At 47.8% G+C, this 20,868-nt stretch overlaps 3 protein-coding genes across 5 annotated transcripts; 1 reads left to right on the top strand and 2 right to left on the bottom strand.

The window, feature by feature from the left end:
- Positions 1-37: 37 nt before the first annotated feature.
- SCNM1 (sodium channel modifier 1) lies at positions 38-2,557 on the top strand. Its single transcript, XM_047784681.1, has 7 exons — positions 38-208; positions 462-532; positions 773-861; positions 959-1,056; positions 1,165-1,253; positions 1,925-2,119; positions 2,368-2,557. The coding sequence occupies exons 1-7, from the start codon at positions 158-160 to the stop codon at positions 2,465-2,467; spliced, it is 693 nt and encodes a 230-aa protein (XP_047640637.1). The 5' UTR covers positions 38-157; the 3' UTR covers positions 2,468-2,557.
- A 503-nt stretch (positions 2,558-3,060) lies between these two features.
- Positions 3,061-7,638, bottom strand: TMOD4 (tropomodulin 4). 3 transcript variants are annotated; one of them, XM_047784677.1, is made up of 10 exons: positions 7,504-7,638; positions 6,384-6,548; positions 6,022-6,178; positions 5,589-5,705; positions 5,013-5,102; positions 4,699-4,829; positions 4,498-4,605; positions 3,968-4,111; positions 3,565-3,709; positions 3,061-3,183 (listed from the first exon to the last, which is right to left on the bottom strand). In XM_047784677.1, the coding sequence occupies exons 2-10, from the start codon at positions 6,504-6,506 to the stop codon at positions 3,161-3,163; spliced, it is 1,038 nt and encodes a 345-aa protein (XP_047640633.1). In that variant the 5' UTR covers positions 6,507-6,548; positions 7,504-7,638; the 3' UTR covers positions 3,061-3,160. The 3 variants fall into 3 exon arrangements, with proteins under 3 accessions (XP_047640633.1, XP_047640634.1, XP_047640635.1); XM_047784678.1 differs by having other exon boundaries at positions 7,532-7,638; XM_047784679.1 differs by lacking the exon at positions 6,384-6,548 and having other exon boundaries at positions 7,504-7,637.
- A 412-nt stretch (positions 7,639-8,050) lies between these two features.
- On the bottom strand, positions 8,051-19,863 carry VPS72 (vacuolar protein sorting 72 homolog). Its single transcript, XM_047784676.1, has 6 exons — positions 19,626-19,863; positions 15,779-15,931; positions 15,500-15,614; positions 14,930-15,106; positions 8,955-9,099; positions 8,051-8,620 (listed from the first exon to the last, which is right to left on the bottom strand). The coding sequence occupies exons 1-6, from the start codon at positions 19,740-19,742 to the stop codon at positions 8,233-8,235; spliced, it is 1,095 nt and encodes a 364-aa protein (XP_047640632.1). The 5' UTR covers positions 19,743-19,863; the 3' UTR covers positions 8,051-8,232.
- Between the last annotated feature and the right edge of the window lie 1,005 nt (positions 19,864-20,868).

Below are 20,868 nucleotides of genomic sequence, written 5' to 3'. Positions count from 1 at the left end.
GAGCGGCGCATGCGTGGAAGCGCATCCCGGAAGTAAGGGGGCCAACCGGAAAGAGACAGGAAAGAAAGGAGACGTCCCACTCTTGCTACGGTGGCCTGAAAGGAGTGGCGAACGCGGAGCGATAAAACTTATTATTTCTGGGGCTCTCACAGTCGTGATGTCTTTCAAGAGGGAAGGGGACGATTGGAGTCAACTCAATGTGCTCAAAGTAAGCGCGAGAGGAGAGCATCTGGAGCAGCTTCAGTTGCCATCTGAAGGCTGTGAGGGAGCTGTTTTGTTGCTGTGGCAACAACTCGGGGGAGGGGGGCGGAGGAAGCTGGGCCGACACCCCTTCTTCAGCCCAGATCTCTACCCTTCTTGTGGCCTTTATTCCCTTTGAGTCCTCGTCCTTGTCATTTCCTTTTTGTTCCTCCCTCATATCCAGCTGACCCCGTCCGCATTTCTTCCCTTGTTCCCTGCAGAAACGGAGAGTCGGGGACCTGCTGGCGAGTTACATCCCAGAGGATGAGGCGTTGATGCTACGGGATGGACGGTGAGGACTAGGAGTGGATCAAGCCTGGGGGTTCTGCGGTTAGAGGCTCAACAAACTTTTGTTATTAAGCAGAGTGGAAAGAACAAGGAATCTTTGGCGGGGAGTGAGTAACAGGGATGTTGGTGGTGGAGACTGGGAGACTTGGGATTTGGGCTTTGGAAAGGAGTTCTAGGCTGTGGTGGAACCTATGGCAGAGACTCCACTCCCCAGAAACCAATTATCTTCTCTCCTCCTCTCTAGCTTTGCTTGTGCCATCTGTCCTCACCGACCGGTACTGGACACCCTGGCCATGTTGACTGCCCACCGTGCAGGCAAGAAACATCTGTCCAGTAAGTTTGTGGGAAGACAGAGGATAGAGAATAAACCCTTAAAGGGTTTATTCACTCTGGGTGCCCTCCTTTTAATTCTCTTTCCCTTTCTCCTGAGGCCTGCAGCTTTTCTATGGCAAGAAGCACCCAGGAAAGGGCCTGGAGCCAAATCCAAGACAACAGAATGAATTGAGGAGAGAAGAGACCAAAGCAGAGGTAATCAGAGAGGGGAGGGTGTGTTCCAGGCTGCACACCTTAGGCTTGAAGGCTCTGGATTCTTTCTAGCTCTGAAGGTTCTGACTTTGTCTCCCATCTCCATGCCAGGCTCCTCTGTTAACCCAGACTCGACTTATTACCCAGAGTGCTCTGCACAGAGCTCCTCACTATAACAGTTGCTGCCGCCGAAAGAACAGGTCTGTGGGGTGGGTAATCCAGAGGTAGGGAGGAACAGGAGATCGATCGCTCTAAAGTAATTGTTTTCCAAATTGGATTCTGAGGAATACTAGTGTTCTGGAAATGCTAACTTGAATTTCAGGAAAAAAGAATTTTCTTTGGGAAATAGGGTTTTGTAATCCTGTTTGAAGCATAGTAATAATACAAGTTCCCATCGTGGCTCAGCGGTTAACAAACCCGACCAGCATCCATGAAGATGAGGGTTTGATCCCTGGCCTCGCTTGGTGGGTTAAAGATCCAGTGTTGCTGTGAGCTGTGGTGTAGGTTGCAGACACAGCTCGGATCCCATGTTACTGTGGCTGTGGTAAGGGCTGGCAGCTGTAGCTTGCATTCAGCCCTAGCCTGGGAGCCTCCATATGCCACAGTGCAGCGCTAAAAAGACAAAAAAAAAAAAAAGAATAGTAACAGTATATTTTCAGGGTTCTACACAGTCTTAAAAAAAAAAATGCTGAAAAAACTAACTTAGCCTTTCCTTTAAGTTCATTTGATTCCAAAATCCTTTTTATGCAGAACACCTGTTAATATCTTGAGGAATACAGTTTAGGAAGCACTGCTTTAAGGGGTTGGGAGTTACAGGAGATTTGGTCCTTTCCTTTACTGCTTTTACAGACTTTGATTCTTCTCTACCCAGACCAGAAGCCCCTCGTCCCTCTGTCTCTCGTTCCGCTTTTTCACCCCCAGAGGTTGAATCCCAAAGTGAGAGGATCAGTAGGGAACTTGAGCCTGCGGCTGCATCACAGACCAAGGAATCAGCCACTGTCTCATCCCCTGCACCTATGAGCCCCACGAGAAGACGGGCTCTGGATCATTATCTCACCCTTCGAAGGTGAGTGTACGGAATCACTTTCCTCAGATTGTCCCTTTTCTCTCTGACTCTCCTTTTTTCAAACCTCAAATATTACTTATCCCTACTAGCTTTTTGGGGGGCGGGGGGGCCATGCCCACAGCATGCAGAAGTGTGCCACAGCAGTGACAATGCAGATCTATAAACTACCGAGCCACCAGGGAACTCCGCTACTAAATTCTTAACACATTTCCTTTCCTGATCGATTCTGTTTGTTCTGATATTTCCAGTTCTGGATGGATCCCAGATGGACAAGGTCGATGGATAAAAGATGAGAATGTTGAGTTTGATTCTGATGAAGAGGAACCCCCTGATCTCCCCTTGGACTGACACTCTTTCCCCATTCAGTTCACAAATAAACTATAGTGGGCGCTGGGAGCCTGACTTTCCTTGAGTCTGGTTCCTTGTCCCATTTCAGGATTTCAGGTCTGTTCGTTCTCAGCCTGGCCAATATTTCCCTGCAATGTACACAGCTCCCCATACTTCTAGCCCCTCCCCCCACTTCTACCAAAGTCATGCCAAGCGTCAGCTGCATGCAGCCCGGTGCCCTAAAATAAGTCTGTCAGAAGGAGGTCTTTGCCCTTCATGTTGTCTGACTTCTTCCCCACCTCCACTCAAAGTCTTTTCCTCCTTCAAATGACATGAAGGTTTCGGGTAGGCACTGGGTGGGGTGGGGGTGGGAGCTGGACAGGTCTGGAAACAGGGCCAGGGCTTAGCCACCCTGTGAGAGCAGAAGGGACTGAAGGCATTGGCCAGGTTATGGGGGACACCAAGGGAGAGCGCTCCCCCCACCTCCTCCTGGTAACTTGACCCTCCCTGCCTGCTGATCCCTAGAGTATAAATAATCCCCTGATGAACTGGCAGTAACCCTGAGGGGTTAGCGCCAAGATTTCCACCCCAAAGCCCAAGGAAGGAGGCAGGCAGAGTGGACAGAGGGCCTTTATTTACAGGAAAGGGGGATAGATGAGGATTTAATTTAAGCATTCAGGGCTCCGGGCTCCAGTTGATAAAGGGAGGGTAGTGTTATCTCTTCTTTTGCTGGCGACCTGTAAAGGAAGAAGAGTCAATGCAAGTCATTATTCCATCTCTTGCTTCCTGCAAAGGTGCTCTTCTCCTTTCCAGTTCCTTGGCCAGACTCATAAAGAGGTCATGTCTTAGGCCAACAAGCATGCCCACCTTGCATTAACAAAATAAGAAACGACAGGGCACATAAAATACCACGCCTCCGAACAGGTATGTCTCGCTTCCCTTCCACCTCTCTGCTGGTGTATATTAGGGCAGAGGGGCTTTTCTGTATACTTTCTAATCACTTCTCGGTGTGAAGAAGTTCAGGCTCTTAGTCACTAAGCCAGCTTTCAGGAGGATCTACCAGCTGCCGCACCTACCTGGCCTCCCCACACCCCGACACCATGTCTGCAGTTACTCACGTAATTCATTGTTCCGTGTCATGGCCTGGGCCGCCCGAGCTCGTGGCCCCTGCTGTGTAAAGTGGTAGCCAAAGCGGACAATGGAGGGACACTGTTCGAGCACAGTGGCCATTTCCATCTCCACTGCATCTCCAGGCCACTGGCGCTGGGGGAGGGAGAGGTGGAAGCTGTCAGCCACCCTCTCTGGGCTGTTCATAGTCCCAGCCTCCTGACCCTTTGGGAGGTCTAAGAGGCTTGTTTCTCAAGAGTGGGGGATGAGAGGAACTGCCTTGGCTCCCCACATAGGGACAAAGAAGAGGAGAATTCAAACAAGATTAGATGAGGTCCTGCCCCGGTGGCTCCTTAGGGAGGAGGCTCAGTGAGTAGTGGCTGACTGCAAAGACCAGGGCAAGGGCATGCTGACCTGGTTGTCTACGCGGAGCTCAGTGAGTGTAGCATTCTCCCGAACTGCCTTCAGCACAGCCATGAGCCCTGTGCTGCTGATGAAGTTGGATTCAATGTTCAGACTCTGGAGGCTACGATTCTCTCGCAACATGTCAGCCACCGCCTGGGGAGTGGGGATTTAGGTTAGGATTAGGAGACAGTTTCACAGATGATTGAAGGGAGGGGAAAAAAACAGGAGCAAGAGGGAAACACAGCTCTTTGAAATGAGTCCTTAAGGTGTAGCTAGGGCTCAAGGAAGGCGGAAATGAGGAGGGTAGGAGAGGAAAACAGGGAGATGACGTGTGCAGTGGAGTTGGTGGTAGAGGGGGTTGTGGCTCTTTCGGAAGATGATCTGATGATTTCGGAGCTGTGAGTCATAGGACTGAAGTTGGGCGTCTCCAGCAGGGCTCCCCTAAGAGAGCATGATGGGAATAGCATCCCCAGCAGAACCCCAGCCAGGGGTACATGTCAAGGTACAGAGAGAGGGCTAGGGGTGTCAGCTAGCCTTACATGGGCAATGGGGTCACCGCTCCTTGTGGCCACCAGACTGAAGCTCCGGACATGGGTATTCGTCTTCATTGCCTCACACAGTTCAGTTAGCAAGGGTATCGGGATGTCCTGTCAAGGGGGGATTGGAGATGATGGGCTTGGGGACCCACCTACGTCAGCAGTTATCCCAGTGTTATTCCTTAGAGGGTGGGGGTCAGATACCTGGATATTATTGAGGTTCACCTCCTCCAACTCCTTGTCATTGCTTCGAACACTCTTCAGTATCTCCTCGATGTTTGTGGGATTTGGGGGCTCATCTGGCACCGGCTTATACTTATCAGGCTGCACCACACCTGGTGGGTGAGGGCAGGAAGAAAACCCCAATATGTCCCCCACAAACTCTTCTCCATTGGTTCTCCTATCACATAGGCATCATGTCCTCTCCCTCTTCACTTGTTTCACCCTTTGCTACCTATGCTGAGACTCTGGGACCACCTGCAAAGCGCCCTGGGGGCCATGCTTCCAAACAGACTCACTGCTGATGCCTTCGGTGTTGCAGATTTCTCCACTGCAGAGAGCATCGTAGTACTGCTTGTTGCTCATTAGTGTGTACATGCCCAGAATTGCTGGTGAGAAAGCAGAGAGGGGACAGGGAATGAGAAAAAGGGACTTGCTCCAACCGCTCCCTCCCATTTTGAATCTTATATTTTTAAAGCCTGACCTCTTTTTCTCTTCCAAAGAGGTTCCCACTCTTCCTTGGTCCCAGGGGTCCCTTCCATCAAACTGCATAAGGCACTGGTTTTTAAAACACTGAGACAGGGCTAAGGGAAGGTCCCTAAGGGGCTGCTACAGGATGAAGGGGTCTGTCGGACTTCCTCCTGTTTTTAGCCAGAATGGTTTTGCTTCATTATCTCTGTAAAAATTCCCTTGAAATGTTAACTTACTAGATTTTTAAAAAATGAGTGAATACATGTAAACAAGAAAAATTCAAAATCACAGGCTTTCTCAAACATCCATGTCCTGGTTCAGAGCCTTCCCTACTAGTCCTTTGGCATGGCTAGGACTCCCTGCCCCTCATCTTCCCAAGTCCTCCCCTCTGCACAGCTGCCCACCTGCAATATCACACATTTCCGCATCCGTGGCATGGGCCAGCGCCTCCTCAAGCTCAGGCTCCAGAGTGATCTGCTCCTCTTTTGGAATTTCCCTCTTGGGCTGAATATAGGGTTTCCCTGATCGGGAGATGAGGATGGTTCAGGTACAGGTCATTTCTCCTAGGATCCTGGCCTCCAGGTTCCTTTCCTTCTCCAGGAGGTGGAGTGCTAGGTCACTAGGAGCCACTGTAAAGCCTGCATCCTCTACAAGCTCAGGACTCCTGGGTCCCCTCGATCTCTTACAAGAGCTGAAGAGTGCGAGCTGGCATGCAGATGTAGGCAGCCAAGTCCCTGGGCAGCTAGGAGCTGGAAGGTGAGAGGGAAGCTGGAGGGGGGGACATGTGAGAGGCAACTATTTGGGTTCTGGGAGGCGTGGATGTTAGTGTCTCCATACCCTTCTTCTCGCCTGTGAAGGGTACCAAGTCATCACGCTCTTTGACCTCTAGTGCCTGCTGTTCCAGGTACTGCAAAAGGGCCTCTCGGTCCAGCGGCCCCGTTGGGCTCTTCTTCGTCTGGTCACGTTGTCTTAGTCCAGCTGGCAGGAGCATGTTCTTAGGGATGAGTTTTGAGGAGCAAGTCAGACCTCCCCTCTGACTGGGGCATCTCCAGGGCTCCCTAAAACAGCTCCAGACACCTTTCCCCTGACTCTCTTGGGACTCCAGTCCCAGTAGACAGCCCTGGTCTCAGACACCCAGGCCCCACACCCTTCCCAAATACCTGGGGACTGCCCCTGGTTCCCTGTGCTGGAGCCCCTACCTCGGGGTCCATCTCCTGTAGCTCGCAGTCCAGCTGCTCTAGCTCCTCAGGGCTCAAGGTCCTTAGGATCTCATCTTCATCTATGTCTCTGTATTTCTCCAGTTCCTTCAGATACGATGACATGATGGCCCCCACCCCCTCCCCACTGTGTGGCACTCACGGAGCCTGGGGTACATGGGAAAAGTGGTTGGAAATGGAAAGATGGACATGGACACAGTAGGGACACAGAGAGACAAGCCACGGGGGGCAGAACAATTAACTGGTTGCCTTGGAGGATAGAAATCTAGCTGGGTGTGGGAAGGTGGGGGTAGGTTAGGTTGTTTAGTTAGAACCCAAGCCTCCTTCCTGCTTCCGTAGCTTCCAGCCACTCTGGATGGGGATCCCAGGCATCCAGACCGAATCTGTCTTCCCATTGTTTGATGGGGAAATCCTGGCAGTACCCCTCCCCTATAACCTCGCCTGTCAGTGCCTCTTGCCCTAGCACAGCTGCCGGGAGCCCCGCCAACACAGCTGGCCCCAAGCCCAGTTCCTATTGAAAGGAAGGGGGGCAGGCAGAGAGCTTCAGGGAAATCCTTCCTTTCTTCCCCATAATCCAGTCTTTTTCCTAAACTGGTTTAAGAAAGCAAGGAGGATTGAGGGGGGAAAGAGAGTGCTCTTACCCCACTCTCATTTCCTCTTACTGTGGGGGGGTCAAGATTTCACTTTCTGTTTGCTTAAATTCTAAATCCTAAGGGAAGGCAAGGGCTCAGAGGAGCTGGGGTACCTCCAGGTTGGGGGAAGGGAGGTATGGCCTTAGGAGAAGGTACTGAATTCCCATAATTTGTCCTGGGCTTTGGACATTGACACCAGTCCAATGGGTGGGAAGTGTCCTCTAAATGGGATAAAGTTTCTCTAAAAATGGTGAGAGGATTAGACTTGCATGATCTTTTACAATATGAAAAATACGCACAAGCTACACATACACGTTATGCTGAATATGAAAGATTCAGAGAGGGCAGTGACAGAAACACAGAGAGACAAAGACAGACACACTCCATATCACTCCCAGAAGGGGCCACTCTTCTCCTCCCATTCCCCACCAGGCTCTGATCCATAAGGCCCCCCTGCCTTCCCCACCTACCAGTCCTGGCGGTCACCTCCCTTCTCACCTCCCCTTCTGTCAGTCGGTCTGTCTGTTCTACTGGAGCACTGTACCGGCAACAGGAGGAGCCGGGTGCCGGGACAGAGGGTGGGGGAACAGTGAGCTCAGCATTTTATTATTTTAGCTCTGGCCAGGTGGGGGGGAGTGGGAGATCACATATACACAGCCCCCATACCCTGCCCAGCCCTGAGAGCCTCTAGTGGCCACTAAGAGCCATGGCACCTCCTCCCCTTCCTGCAAGCCCAAGTCCTGGAGACTGGAGTTCTAGGAGAATCACACCTTTCCTACCTATCTGATGCCTGCTATACTTACAGTAGTGACTTTAAGGAGACATAAAGGTGAATATAAGGATTTTGGTTTTGGTGTCTAATTTTAAGGTTTATAAACTGTTGGATGAGTATTTTACTATTATAAAGGGCAACTCAATATAAATGCTATTAAACAAATATTTAAGACCCATGTATATACACAGACATTCGCAAATAATTTTTTCTTCCAACCCAAGATTATAGACACCAGACAAAAGGGATCTTTCTATTTTATTAGATTAAAAAAAAAAAAAAATCCACGAAACCAATAGGAACTAGGGGAAAAAAACTAAAGGGCTGGGCAAGGATCAGTGATGACAAGGGGAAGAAGTGGGGGGGAACAGGCATCAAGAGCCCCAAGTTAGGGCAGGAAAGGGCTTTCTAAGGACTCGACCTCCCTTCATTTGATGACGATTTTCTGGCGCAAGGCTCGAGGCCCAGAGCCAGGGAGGGGCTCAGGGGGTGGTGGGCCAGGACCCAGGGCTGAGGCAGTGGGCGGCAGTCCGTGGGCAGTGATGTACTTCTTGTAGGCCTCACGGATGATCTTGAAGGCTCGAGCAGTGGCGTAGGGTATGTCTGTAACAGGGTCCCGGTATAGGGCTGGGCGATGGGTCACCGGGCAGACCTCCCGAACAGGGACCTTTGGGGGCCGCCCTTGGGGGAACCATTCCTCGAACGTCGCATCATCACTGAAAGTGATGAAGGTACGTGAACAGCGAGCAGGAGGGACGACGGGTCCAGTCCCAGGACGGGGAGTCAATGCAGAAGCCGTGGGAGCGGGATCAAGTCTGAGGGAAAAGACACAGAAAAACACAAAGAGCTGAGACGAGAAAACAACAGACAAAGAGATCAGACAGGTGAGAAAAGAGGAGGCAGAGGGGACGGCAACATTGGAGAGTCTCTTAAGTGATAACAACACAAAGCTGGGCTGGATGGAAAAAGGAAAGGAGAAAAGAGAGGCTAAAAAAGAGAGAAAGCAGTAAGGAGCTGAAAGGAAGAGGAATCTGAAAGACACTGAGGGCTGGAGAGCTGTGTGCAGAAAGCAGGTGACATGGGGCTGAGGGAACAGAGCTGGGTACAGAAAGGAGCAACTGCTCTCTTCTCTCCTTGAGACTCACTCACCCCTCCACATCGACATTCTCTTCTTTAGGGCCTGGTTCCCCAACAAGTGGCACTGTCACCGAATGGTAGGTGATTATGGGCCCAGGGCACTTGCGCTTCTTATGGACCTGCTTCTTTTTGTCAGCCTCGAGCCGCTCATAGGTCTCTTGAGGGTCAAAGGAAGGAAGGGATGGTCAGTTCCCCTCTTCCCAAACCCGGGTCTGTCCTACAGTCTCTCCATCATCTTCCTGGCTGTCTAGTTACTGCCTACCCAAGCCAAGTATGAAAGTCCTCTAAGGCCCTCTAGCATCTACCATTTCATACATTTTCTGCTTGCCCCTCTTTTTTTTTCTGGCCACACCTGTGGCTTGTGGTAGTTCCTGGGTTAGGGGTCAAACCCATGCCACAGCAGTGACCCAAGCCACTGCAGTGACAACACCGGATCCTTAACTCACTGCACCACAAGGAAAATCCTGCTTGCCCCTCTTGACATCTTTTCCGCTCATCACTGCTTCAGTCCCCTTAGTGTCTTCCCCACTCAGACTGTAGGACTTCAGAACTGAAAGGGACCCTCTGATGAGGTGCTTGGCTCATTTCCCCAGAGACCCCTCCAGTACTGCCCTGTCAACTTGCTCCCAGCCAAGGCAGAACACTGCATCTTTAGGCATCTCTGGTCATCAGCGTTCTTTCCAATTTTGAACCGAAATAAACTTTCTGATGACATTGTTTTAACTTTTAAGGCCATAAGGGACACAAGTGTAATCTTCCTTCCACACGACAATCCTTTATATAGTTGAAATTAGTTTCCATCTCTATCCAGGCTGATCACAACACCCCTTCCACTGAGCTATTACTCATACAGCAAGGTTGAGTCACTCTCTCCCTCTGCCACCGCTGTGCCTCACTCTTCTATTCCTGTATTCATCACAGTCTATGGCAGAGTCTGCAAGATGGCAGCCCCTCCACCCCCCACCCCTTGGGTGTTCTGCTTGATCTGTATAGCGTTTTAATGAAAAATCTGAATTAGCTGCTGACAATTAACAGTTAGGAATTACATTTAAATACAGAGATTTCTGGTCCCTCTTAAAAAAAAAATAATGAGTTCCCATTGAGGTGCAACAGAAATGAATCCAACTAATATCCATGAGGATGTAGATTCAATCCCTGGCTTCGCTCAGTGGGCTGGGGATCCAGTGCTGCCATGAGCTGTAGTGTAAGTCACAGATGTGACTCAGATCCCACATTGCTGTGAATGTGGCGTAAGCCGACAACTACAGCTCTGATTCAACCCCTAGCCTGGGAACCTCTGTATGCTGCAGGTGCGGCCCTAAAAAGCAGAAAAAAGAAAGAAAGAAAGAAAGAAAATCTGGCAACCCTGTGCCTGCATTCTCACATGGCAACAATTAGCTGAGCTGAGTAACTGCTCCTCCTTTCAGGCACTCCTCGAGTTCACCACAGCCCCCACTGGACCCTGTGACACTGCTCTATAGCAGTTCTTGTCGGTATATGTGTCTTTTCCCTAAGGACAGTGACTGTGACTCGTATGACCTACATATTATCAGGGTCAAGCAGCATTCCATACATTACAGGCACTCAATAAAGATGTGTTAATATATAAACAAACAAAAATATCCCTGGTCTGGAGTTCCCGTTGTGGCTCAGCGGCTAACGAATCTGACTAGGAACCATGAGGTTGTGGGTTCGATCCCTGGCCTCGCTCAGCAAGTTAAGGATCCGGCGTTGCCGTGAGCTGTGGTATTAGGTCGAAGATGTGGCTCGGATCCTGTGTTGCTGTGGCTGTGGTGTAGGCCGATAGCTATGGCTCTGATTCGACCCCTAGCCTGGGAACCTCCATATGCCTCAGGAGTGGCCCTAGAAAAGGCAAAAAAAAAAAAAAAAAAAGCCTGGTCCTTCTCCTCTGAATGAACTTTTAAGTTCTGTGCTGTGTCCAAAAGTGGGTACTGTCAACACACTCCTCTAGATAAACTCTGACCAGAAGAGTCCTCTGGACACTCCCTACCCCAAACCCCTGCCCAGTATTTTAACCTCTTTTGCACTTAAATTTTGGTTGGTAATGTTGTTCTCTTTCCCTGAGCCAACCTTCCAACCCTTCTCTCGAACACTTCCTGTACCCTCTGGAACGCCTGCTCTGTAATCAGCTAACTCATCTATTTCCTCAAGTTCCTCACTCAGCAATCCTTCCAAAACTTGCCTTACTGGAAACCTGTCATCCACAGAGGCCACCACTCTCCCTGCAGTCCTCTGATGGAGGCCCCTTACTCTCCCACATCCTGTACAAGCTGTGCCTGAGTCTTACTAAGTCTCACACTTCAGGTCTCTTTGCTCCATTACTCTGTATTTTTTTCTTTTGTCTTTTTAGGGCCGAACCCGCAGCATGTGGAAGTTCCCAGGCTAGGGGTCAAGCCAGAGCTGCATCCACCAGCCTACGCCACAGCCACAGCAACGCGGGATCTGAGCCACATCTTCGACCTACACCACAGCTCACGGCAACACCAGATCCTTAACCCACTGAACGAGGCCAGGGATGGAACCCGCATCCTCATGGATACTAGTCCATATCATTAACTGCTGAGCCACAAGAGGAACTCCCTGCTCCATTACTCTAGATACCTCTGTTCTTCTAGTTCTTCAGTATTCTAGTCCATGAATATCTCCTCATTCTATCATCCCTTCCAGGCTTCATTTGCCTTTTAAAATCAAGCTTAGGTTCCATGGTCTATCAGTCATTCTCCTGTCAATCTAAACTCCCTCACCCAGACCTGGACTGCCAAGTGCTACCGTTGAAAAGTTACAAAATAGGTAGACTGGAACCACAATAAATTCATGGTCCCAAAGTTCAGATGATCCTATCTCAACAAGTATTTCAAGCAGTCTTCATTCTCCTCAAGCTTCCAACTCTATCCCTAACACCTGACAGTACATAAAAGATAACAGATGAGGACAACTGCACTGCCCTGCTCTGGATTTACAGTCCTACAACTGTGAGCCACCCTTCCTTCCCTCCTTTCTTGTAACTTAGCTCAATTCCTCCACATGTGCCCTAGCTTCCACCCCCCAACCCCCAATTCTCCAAAACCCTACACTATTAACCATCCTTTCTTTCTTTTCCATCTTTAAATTCTTTCATTTTCACTTCACCAAAAATATACTTATATTCTTTCTAATCTCTGAATAAAACAAAACAAGGACGGACAGGGAGTTCTCCAATGGCCTAGTGGGTTACAGCTCCTGCATTTTCACCACTGTGGCTCTGGTCACTGCTATGTGGTACAGGTTCGATCCCCGGCCTGGGAACTTCCACATGCTGTGGGTGTGGCAAAAAAGACAAACAAATAAAAAAAAAAAACAAACAAGGACAAACTCTACCTTGACCCCACACCCCCCTTATTCCCTCTCCTACCCTTCATGGCTGAACTTTAAGTTTGGCTTCCCAACCAACTTCCAAATGGCTCAGTCCCCAAAAAGTGCTCCCTAAGGTCATCTCTGATCTCCATGTCACTAAAGCCAATGGACACTTCCTAGTTCTCTTCACTGGCATCTCAGCAGCACTCAGTAGCTACTCTCTCTTGAAATATTCTTTCCTTTAGCATTAAGACAAACTCTCCTGGAGTTTCCAACTCTCTGGCTACTCCTCCGATTCTTTTCTAAGCACCTCTTCTTGTATAAGACTATTACTTTTCAGTGTCTGCAGGACCTTTTTGTGCCTCTGTCTACTCTCCTCCCTTTATGATTTCTCCCTAGGTGATCTGATCCCTCCAATGTCAATTACCATCCATATTTTAAAACTTCCAAATCGGTATTTCTTTTTTTTGTCGTTGTTGTTTTGTTTTGCCTTTTCTAGGGCCGCACCCACAGCTTATGGAGGTTCCCAGGCTAGGGGTCTAATAGGAGCTGGAGCCACTGGCCTACACCAGAGCCACAGCAACGCAGGATCCAAGCAGCGTCTGCAACCTACACCACAGCTCATGGGCAACGCCAGATCCCTAACCCACTGAGTGAGGCCAGGGATCGAACCCGCAACCTCATGGTTCCTAGTCAGATTCGCGAACCACTGTGCCATGACGGGAACTCCCCAAATCTGTATTTCTAACGCAGGAATCTTGTCCAAGTGCCAGATATGCACATTTAACTCAGTTCTCAGCACTGCACGAATTGCTCACAGACACCTCAATTCCAACATGAGGAGATCCTGTTGTGGCGCAGTGGAAACAGATCCAACGAGTATCCATGAGGGCACAGGTTCGATCCCTGGCCTCACTCAGTAGGTCAAGTATCTGGCGTTGCCGTGAGCTGTGGTGTAGGTCGCAGACACAGCTCAGATCCCATGTTGCTGTGGCTGCGGTGGAGGCCGGCAGCTGTAGCTCTGAAATGACCCCTAGCCTGGGAACTTCCATATGCCTCGGGTACAGCCCTAAAAAGCAAAAATAAAATAAAATAAAAAAATAAAAAAGGAATTTATTATTTTTTTCCCTATCAAACATGGCTCTCCACGATCTCCTATGTCAAGTTATAATGTCAGAAGCTTGGGAATCGCTCTCTTTATAGTGCCCTGAAACAATCAATGTGGTCGAAGGATGCAGACTATAATTACAATGACATCAGGTGACCTCAGTATTTGTGATGGTTCTCCATCATTTATGTTTTGAGAGATAACTACTGTTTTAAAGTGCTGAAATGCAATTATACAGAGAGATATTTCCCATTTTAAAGCCAACATAATGAAAGAAAAAATGTCGTGAGAAAACACCCTGAAGTTCTCGTCGTGGCTCAGCAGAAATGAATTTGACTAGGATCCATGAGGATGCAGGTTTGATCCCTGGCTTTGCTCAGCGGGTTAAGGATCCAGCATTGCCACGAACTGTGATATAGGTCGCAGACGTGGCTCGGATCCTGCATTGTTGTGGCTGTGGCTGTGGTGTAGGCCTGTGGCTACAGCTCCAATTCAACACCTGGCCTGGGAACCTCCATATGCTGCAGGTGCGGCCCTAAAAAAAGAAAGAAAAAAAAATATGTCCTGAAAATGTTGGAAGTGTACTAAATCTTTTCTCAATAACTGAGGTCTTTTGGAGTTAAGATATCTAAATCTCATAACTATCATTAAACTGAAATAGAATGGGTCCCAGATATTCTGGGTAAACAATCTTCCACTCCACAGTGAAACTGCATTTGGGTTATTTATACATGTTCAATTATTTATGCTTGGTCAAAAAAAGAGAGAGCAATAGAGAAATAACAAACTAAATACTGTAGGAGATTCCACCTGTTACTTAACTCAGTGAAAGTATCCTCCAGAGTGAGCACGTGATGGGAGATGTGAAGACTGCTGTGCCCTCAATTTCTCACGTACCTTTCCTGACCCTAGAATTCTCACCATACTTTAGAGAAATGTATGGTTTTGTACAATATATTACCATATATGACTATGTACCCGATAGCATATAAGCTAAAGAGATTTTAAAGAATTTTTACTTTAAAGTAATATATCTCATGAACTACCTCTGAATTTCTAATTCTTATGATCATTAAAGTAGGCATTATCACCCCATTTGTGAACAAGGAAAGAAAGATAAAAGTAGGCTGTAAGTAATTTGCCTATGGTCTTACAGGTAGGGAACAGCAGAACTACAATTTGAATTGAGTTCTACACAATTTTTTTTTTGCCATGCCTGTGGCATATGGAAGTTCCTGGGCCAGGGATTAAACTCAAGCCACAGCAGTGATACCAGACCCTTAACCAGGGAACTCCTTATATAAGTCTTATATTACACCAAAGTACTTCAGTATAACTTGTCCTTTAGTGCCCTCGTAACTGCCTAGTTCCTTGTCCTTGTTCCTCATAACTTACTCTCCCCATTTCTTTCCTCCGATTACCTTGTCCCAAATCGCCATCTTTCTAGTTCACTCCATCTTCCAGGTCTCAGTTTATCTCATGCTTCTCAGCCCTTCTACCCACTGTTCTCAAACCATAGACTGACCCAGTGAACGTAAGTTGAGCTCTTCTGTGATCTTAGCCTCCCTGAGCAGCTCCTCCTGGGTCAGTGGCCGCTCACAGTGGGGCCCTTTTCGTCGCCGTGACTGACCCTGCCGCTCTTGTACCCGAAGGAATGTCTGTCTTGTATGCTCAGCTGTAGACTGACGCATGGACTTCCGACCTGGGAAGGAAGTCAAGAGAGGAAGAAACCTTTGAACTCATGTCCACCTCCTTTGTATTTTTTTTTAATTTAAAATTTTTATTTGGAAATCATCTTAAACTTAGAAAAAAGTTGCAAGAACAGTACAAGGTAAATCCATGTGTTCTTTACCAGATCACCTGTTAACATTTTGCCCTATTTGCATTTTGTGTGTGTGTGTCTTCTGAATAATCTGAGAGTTAAGTGTACATATCATGGCTCTCTTCCCCTAAATACTCAGTGTATATTTTCTAAGAACAAAAAATTTCCTTACATAAACATAATTCAGTTATCAACTTCAGGAAATTTAACAGTAATACAATACTTTATCATCATATTTCAATTTTGTCAATTGACCCAAACATCCACACTCACTGTCAGAGCCATCATCCTGTAGTTCTAGTGGAAGCAATGCTTTCTCTTCTCGTGTCTTCTGAGAGCTACCAGCTGGGGTGCTGACCTTTCGAGGCCTCAAGCTCTTAAGAGGCTCCTGGGGACAGAATGGAATCAGACACCAGGGAAGAGAAGAGACAGGTAAAAGGAAGAGAAAACCAGCACTGAAGGAAATGGGACTGGTGTGAGGATCTTGAGACCTGATAAAAGAGAGAACAGAAATTAAGGAAGCCCAAGAAAACTAGGACCCCCCCCCTTCACCTTATACGCTTTGGTGACTACTCGGCGCTTCCTTCTTGGCTCTTCTGTTTCTCCATCACTGGATGGTTCATCTCCTTCGTCGATGTCAAAATCAGAGTCCACCTCATCCTCTGTGTCTGACTGGTCCCCCTGATACTCATCATCTCCTGATTCCTGAGGGCATAGGGAAAAAAGGTTCTCATCGGCATTGGAGTCATTAATACCCCTCCAGGAGGAACAGAACTATTTCTTTCTTTCCTTCCCTTTCCTCCCTCCCTCCCTTTCTTTTTTGGTCTTTTTAGGGCTGCACCTGCAGCATATGGAAGTTCCCAGGCTAGGGGTTGAATTGGAGCTACAGCTGCTGGCCTATACCACAGCCACAGCAATGCCAGATTTGAGCCACATCTGTGACCTACTCCACAGTTCATGGCAAAGCTGGATCCTTAACCCACTGAGGGAGGCTAGGGACTAATGGCCTTAATCAATCATGGATGCTAGTCAGATTCATTACTGCTGAGGCACTACAGGAACGCCAGAATCAGTTTCTTTAGAAGGGCTGCCCCACTCTCCTTCCCAACTCAGCCTTTCACCTTCCTCAGGCAAAAAGCTTTCCGAGCTGATGGCCTTCAGCTCCAGGACCACCCCTTCCAACATTAATTGACTGCCTTGTACCTGTAGCACAGTGTTAAGTGCTGGGGTACAAAAGGATATGGTTTAGTCTCTATCTTCATGGGATCTTGCAGACTAGTAGAGGACAGGACATAATTATAAAACAAAGTTTTAATACAAGGCAACATATAAAGTACCAATAAAATGTTACAGATGGCCCGGGAAGGTTTAACTTTAGATTTCCTTCCTTTAGACTAGGATTTGGCAAACTTTTTCAGTAAAGGGCCAGTTTCCGCCAACAGGTTGTAGTTTACTAAACCCTGCGTTAGACTCTAAAGAATGCAGAGGAGGACCTCCCACTGTGGCTCAGGAGAAACGAATCTAATATCCATGAAGACACAGGTTTGATCCCTGGCTTTGCTCAGTGAGTTAAGGATCCCACTTAAGGATCTCGGCATTGCTGAGAGCTGTGGTGTAGGTTGCAGACCTGGCTCAAATCTGCCATTGCTGTGGCTGTGGTGTAGGCTGGCAGATGCAGCTCCAATTCAACCCTTAGCCCAGGAACCTCTGTATGCCGTGGGTGCAGCCCTAAAAAGACAAAAAAAAAAATTGCAGAGGCCTTTGACCATGGTTTAAAATACTGATAGTATTTAGATAGCCAAGGTCAAGGAGAGAAACATGGGCAGATCAAACATCAGGAACAAAGGTGTAGAAGCAGGAATGTGTATAGCATGATTAGGGAATAAGGATTTGGACCTAAGTAAAGCAGGTTATCTCTGGCAAGAAGTTGTCCTAGCTGATTGTCTTTGGCGCTAGCACAGACAGCCTCCTTCCAACATAAACTGACTGCCCTGTAGGGCTACAAGATTAGAAAAGAAGGAAGTTGCCTTGGGGCCCAATGGGTCACGTTAGCTTTGCTGTGAGTTGTGATGTAGGCTGCAGACCAGGCTCAGATCTGGAGTTGCTATGGCTGTGGAGCAGGCTGGCAGCTACAGCTCGGATTCAACCGCTAGCCTGGGAACTTGCATATGCTGCAGGTGCAGCCTTAAAAAGGCAAAAAAAAAAAGAAGAAAAAAAAATCACTTGGAGGCGAGGGAGTTAAGTGGGAGTTAATTGGGTGGGGCAGCACTTCAAACATGTGGCTTTCTCTTCAATCAATGATGAGACTAACGGGCTAATCTTGGTATACACACTGCCAAAACAAGCAAATAACAGACAGTTGACACTCCAAGCCTGTCAACTTCAGTCTTGCACTGATGATCATCATTTCCTCCCAACTGATGTTTGTGAAAGACAGCCTGGGAACATGTTAATCCCCTTAGCTCTGACCCTACTAAGTCATATCACCAGAGGTAGCAGTTCAACTACACATTAGCTTAATGCCCAATTGAAATGCTTTCACTAAGTTATGGACTTACTACCATTCCTTTGGCTTTTATCAAGGGTCATTAATAGACATGACTAAACAAGAGACTGTTTTTACATCATCTACCAAACCCCTGTTACTTTATATATAAGGACGCAATTCTCCCTAGGATTTAATGTTGAATAAGTTTGTCTCTCTTAAAGAACTTGTATGCTTCTTTCCTACTGAAAAAAGAAATTCAGGGTTTGGCTGCCAGGAAGCTCACAGCTAAATTTAAAATCAATTGCTACTACCATTTTAGCTGAGGCTCTTGGTACAATTACTTCTGATCTGTCTCTATTTTTACTGTTCCTACTTTTTGTTTATATCGTAAGCCTCCTTAAATCCTTTTTGGAAGAACGAAGGGTACATATTAAATAACAACTCGTAAAATGACAGGAATAGGAAAATGGCCTTTGGAGGAGGGATGGGAAAGTTCTATTTTAAACTACTTGCTTAGGGGGTTGTTGTGATGATTCCTAATCAGTCACCAAGTCCTGTGGATTCTATTTCTCCTTAATTTCTCCTGAACCCTCCTGACCATGTTTCTCTACTCCCACTGCCTTCTTCAAATCCACAATACAGAGTGATCTTTATAAAGTACAAATCTGATCATAAAACTATGACAAATATTCTCAGTCCTCTGGATGAAGAGCAAAACTCCTTAACATGGCTCACAAGCCCTCCATGATCTGGCCCACACCTACTCCCTCCAGCCTGACCAACCTTTATTCTCCTTCATGGTCTGGATAATGGCAGTAGATACGCAGGTCCCTGACAAGGATCTCAGCGTTTTTATACATCTCTGCCCCACCCCCTCGATGGACCAACCCTCCTCCTTCCCCTGCTCCTACTCCTACCACTATTCAGCCAGCCAAGGCCACTTTTCACATGGTCCTCATCTTATCCTGATGCCTATCCCAAACAACTTTGGCTCCATGTGGTATTTAAACTGACTTAATTCAGCTAGTTCCCCCACTGGAATCTGGAATATGTCAGAACAAAATGGTGGGGTCTGTTTTTTGGTTTTCTTTTTGGCTGTGCTGGAGCCATGTGCAACTTCCCCACCAGGGACTGAACTGGTGCCAAAGGAGGTGACCCAAGCGGCAGCAGTGACACCATGCCCTTAACTGGCTGAGCCACAGAGGAACTCCCCAAAGTGGTGTTTTTAATACTCTGTTTCCCTAAAGCCTATCACAGTTCTTGGCTTGCTCTATGCGTTTAATATATTTGAAGAACGGTTAGATTCAATCAATATAAAATTTAACAAGTGCCAACCCAATGAGGACATTGGACCAGGAATTGGACATGTGTACTGTTAAACAAAACAGATTATCTCTAACCTTAAAGCGCTTACAATCTGATAGGAAAGTATAAACAAGCCAGCAAAAGCTATTACAAATCGAAATAGGTTCTACGAAAGAAATATAGGGAGAAACTTCTTAGCACTATCAAGGAAAGGCTATTTACCCAAGAGACATTTACACCAAGATCTGAAAGCTGAAAAAGGAGTATGCTAAGTGCCTCTATTTTTTCTTGAGAGATTTCTTTTCTACACTGGAGGTGAATAACCAGGCAGTGGGCCAACGAGTATACACCGCGTGACTACGATGTGCTGTATGCTAGACGTCAGAAGTGCAATGAGAGATGCAGCTGGGGAAGTACACAGCAGGTTTCAGCATTCCAGCACTCTCCCTTCCAGGACTCCAGTTTATCCTCCAGTCTCGCCCACCCCATCTCGAGTATCAGCTACCAAAGATCCTCTCTTCCCCCGCCCCCTTCTTTGTCCGAGGTTTCTCCCTTCAGGACTCCTTTCAGCTTCCTTCCCTCCCTCTTCCTGGGCCCGGCTCTTGCCTCAGTGAAACCCCCATAAGTCGTCTGGTAGAACTCATCTTCCTCCTCTGCCTCCAGGAGACCAGAAAGCCGGTTCCCTGCGGTCTTCCGGGGGGCCCGGCCCCCAGCCAAACTCATAGTGCCTACTCAGACTGCGCCACCACCAGCAACCCCTCACACAGCGCGGTCCTCAAGGCTCGGCTCTCGACACCACTACCTGCGGGCGGCATGCGACAGCGGAAGCCGGTCATCTACAGGCAGAAGTAGCAGAGTGTCGAGAGATTCCTAGTCCCGCCCCCTAAATCTTCTCACGGCTTCAGCCCCGCCCACGCCTGCGCAGAGACTACCCCAAGCTCCCCGCCCCAGTTCCGGCGCCCAACTGGGCTGTGAAATACTTCGATTTGGTGACCCCAGAAACCCCGCTACACTGAGTGCAGAAATCGGGAGCCAAGAAATTTTCATTTAGAAGAGGTCAGTCTCCCTCTGCTCCCGTTCGTTTTCTACTCTGCTGCCAGTAGGAACCTTTCTAAAAACTCAGATTTTGTCACACTTTTGCTCAAAAATCTTCAATGGCTCCTTCCTTGTCGACTTACAGGGTAAAGTCCAAATCTTTTTTAAATTTAGTTTTTAGTTTATATTGGAGTATAGTTGATTTTCAATGTTGTGTTAATTTCAGGTGTACAGAAAAGTGATTCAGTTATACATATACCCATTCGTCTTTTTAAGTAAAATTTTTTTTTGTCTTTTTGTGGTTTCTTGGGCCACTCCCGTGGCATATGGAGGTTCCCAGGCTAGGGGTCGAATCGGAGCTGTAGCCGCAGGCCTACGCCAGAGCCGCAGCAACGCGGATCCCAGCCGCTTCTGCAACCTACACCACAGTTCAGGGTAACGCCGGATCCTTAACCCACTGAGCAAGGCCAGGGATCAAACTCGCAACTTCATGGTTCCCAGTCAGACTCGTTAACCACTGAGCCACAAAGGGAACTCCTTAAGTAAAATTAAAAAAAAAAAAAAAAAATTCCCCCTTTTTCGGCAACCCGCATGACATGCAGAAGTTCCAGGACTAGGGATCAAATCCAAGCCAGAGCTTCGACCTACACAAAGCAACTTCTGATTATCTATTTTATTTTATTATTTTATTTAATTTATTTATTTCTTTTTGGGGCTGCACCCGCTGCATATCGAGGTTCCCAGGCTGGGGGTTGAATCAGCTACAGCTGCCGCCCTACACCACAGCCACAGCACCTACACCACAGCCACAGCA

Source organism: Phacochoerus africanus, chromosome 6 (genome assembly GCF_016906955.1).
Source record: "Phacochoerus africanus isolate WHEZ1 chromosome 6, ROS_Pafr_v1, whole genome shotgun sequence".
Taxonomy (NCBI): Eukaryota; Metazoa; Chordata; class Mammalia; order Artiodactyla; family Suidae; genus Phacochoerus; species Phacochoerus africanus.
Note: the sequence above shows the minus strand (reverse complement) of the source record. Positions and strands in the feature narration are given on the sequence as shown.

Excerpts from the sequence above, each read along its gene's own strand:
- SCNM1 (XM_047784681.1), top strand. The coding sequence starts at position 158 with ATGTCTTTCAAGAGGGAAGGGGACGATTGGAGTCAACTCAATGTGCTC. Across the intron at positions 862-958 it reads AGGCAAGAAACATCTGTCCA|GCCTGCAGCTTTTCTATGGC; the intron begins GTAAGTTTGTGG and ends CTTTCTCCTGAG. Across the intron at positions 1,254-1,924 it reads TGCTGCCGCCGAAAGAACAG|ACCAGAAGCCCCTCGTCCCT; the intron begins GTCTGTGGGGTG and ends TTCTCTACCCAG.
- TMOD4 (XM_047784677.1), bottom strand. The coding sequence starts at position 6,506 with ATGTCATCGTATCTGAAGGAACTGGAGAAATACAGAGACATAGATGAA. Across the intron at positions 5,103-5,588 it reads GGAAATGTGTGATATTGCAG|CAATTCTGGGCATGTACACA; the intron begins GTGGGCAGCTGT and ends CTTTCTCACCAG. Across the intron at positions 3,184-3,564 it reads GACACGGAACAATGAATTAC|GTCGCCAGCAAAAGAAGAGA; the intron begins GTGAGTAACTGC and ends CTTCCTTTACAG.
- VPS72 (XM_047784676.1), bottom strand. The coding sequence starts at position 19,742 with ATGAGTTTGGCTGGGGGCCGGGCCCCCCGGAAGACCGCAGGGAACCGG. Across the intron at positions 15,615-15,778 it reads TAGTCACCAAAGCGTATAAG|GAGCCTCTTAAGAGCTTGAG; the intron begins GTGAAGGGGGGG and ends TTCTGTCCCCAG. Across the intron at positions 15,107-15,499 it reads ACAGGATGATGGCTCTGACA|GTCGGAAGTCCATGCGTCAG; the intron begins GTGAGTGTGGAT and ends CTTCCTTCCCAG.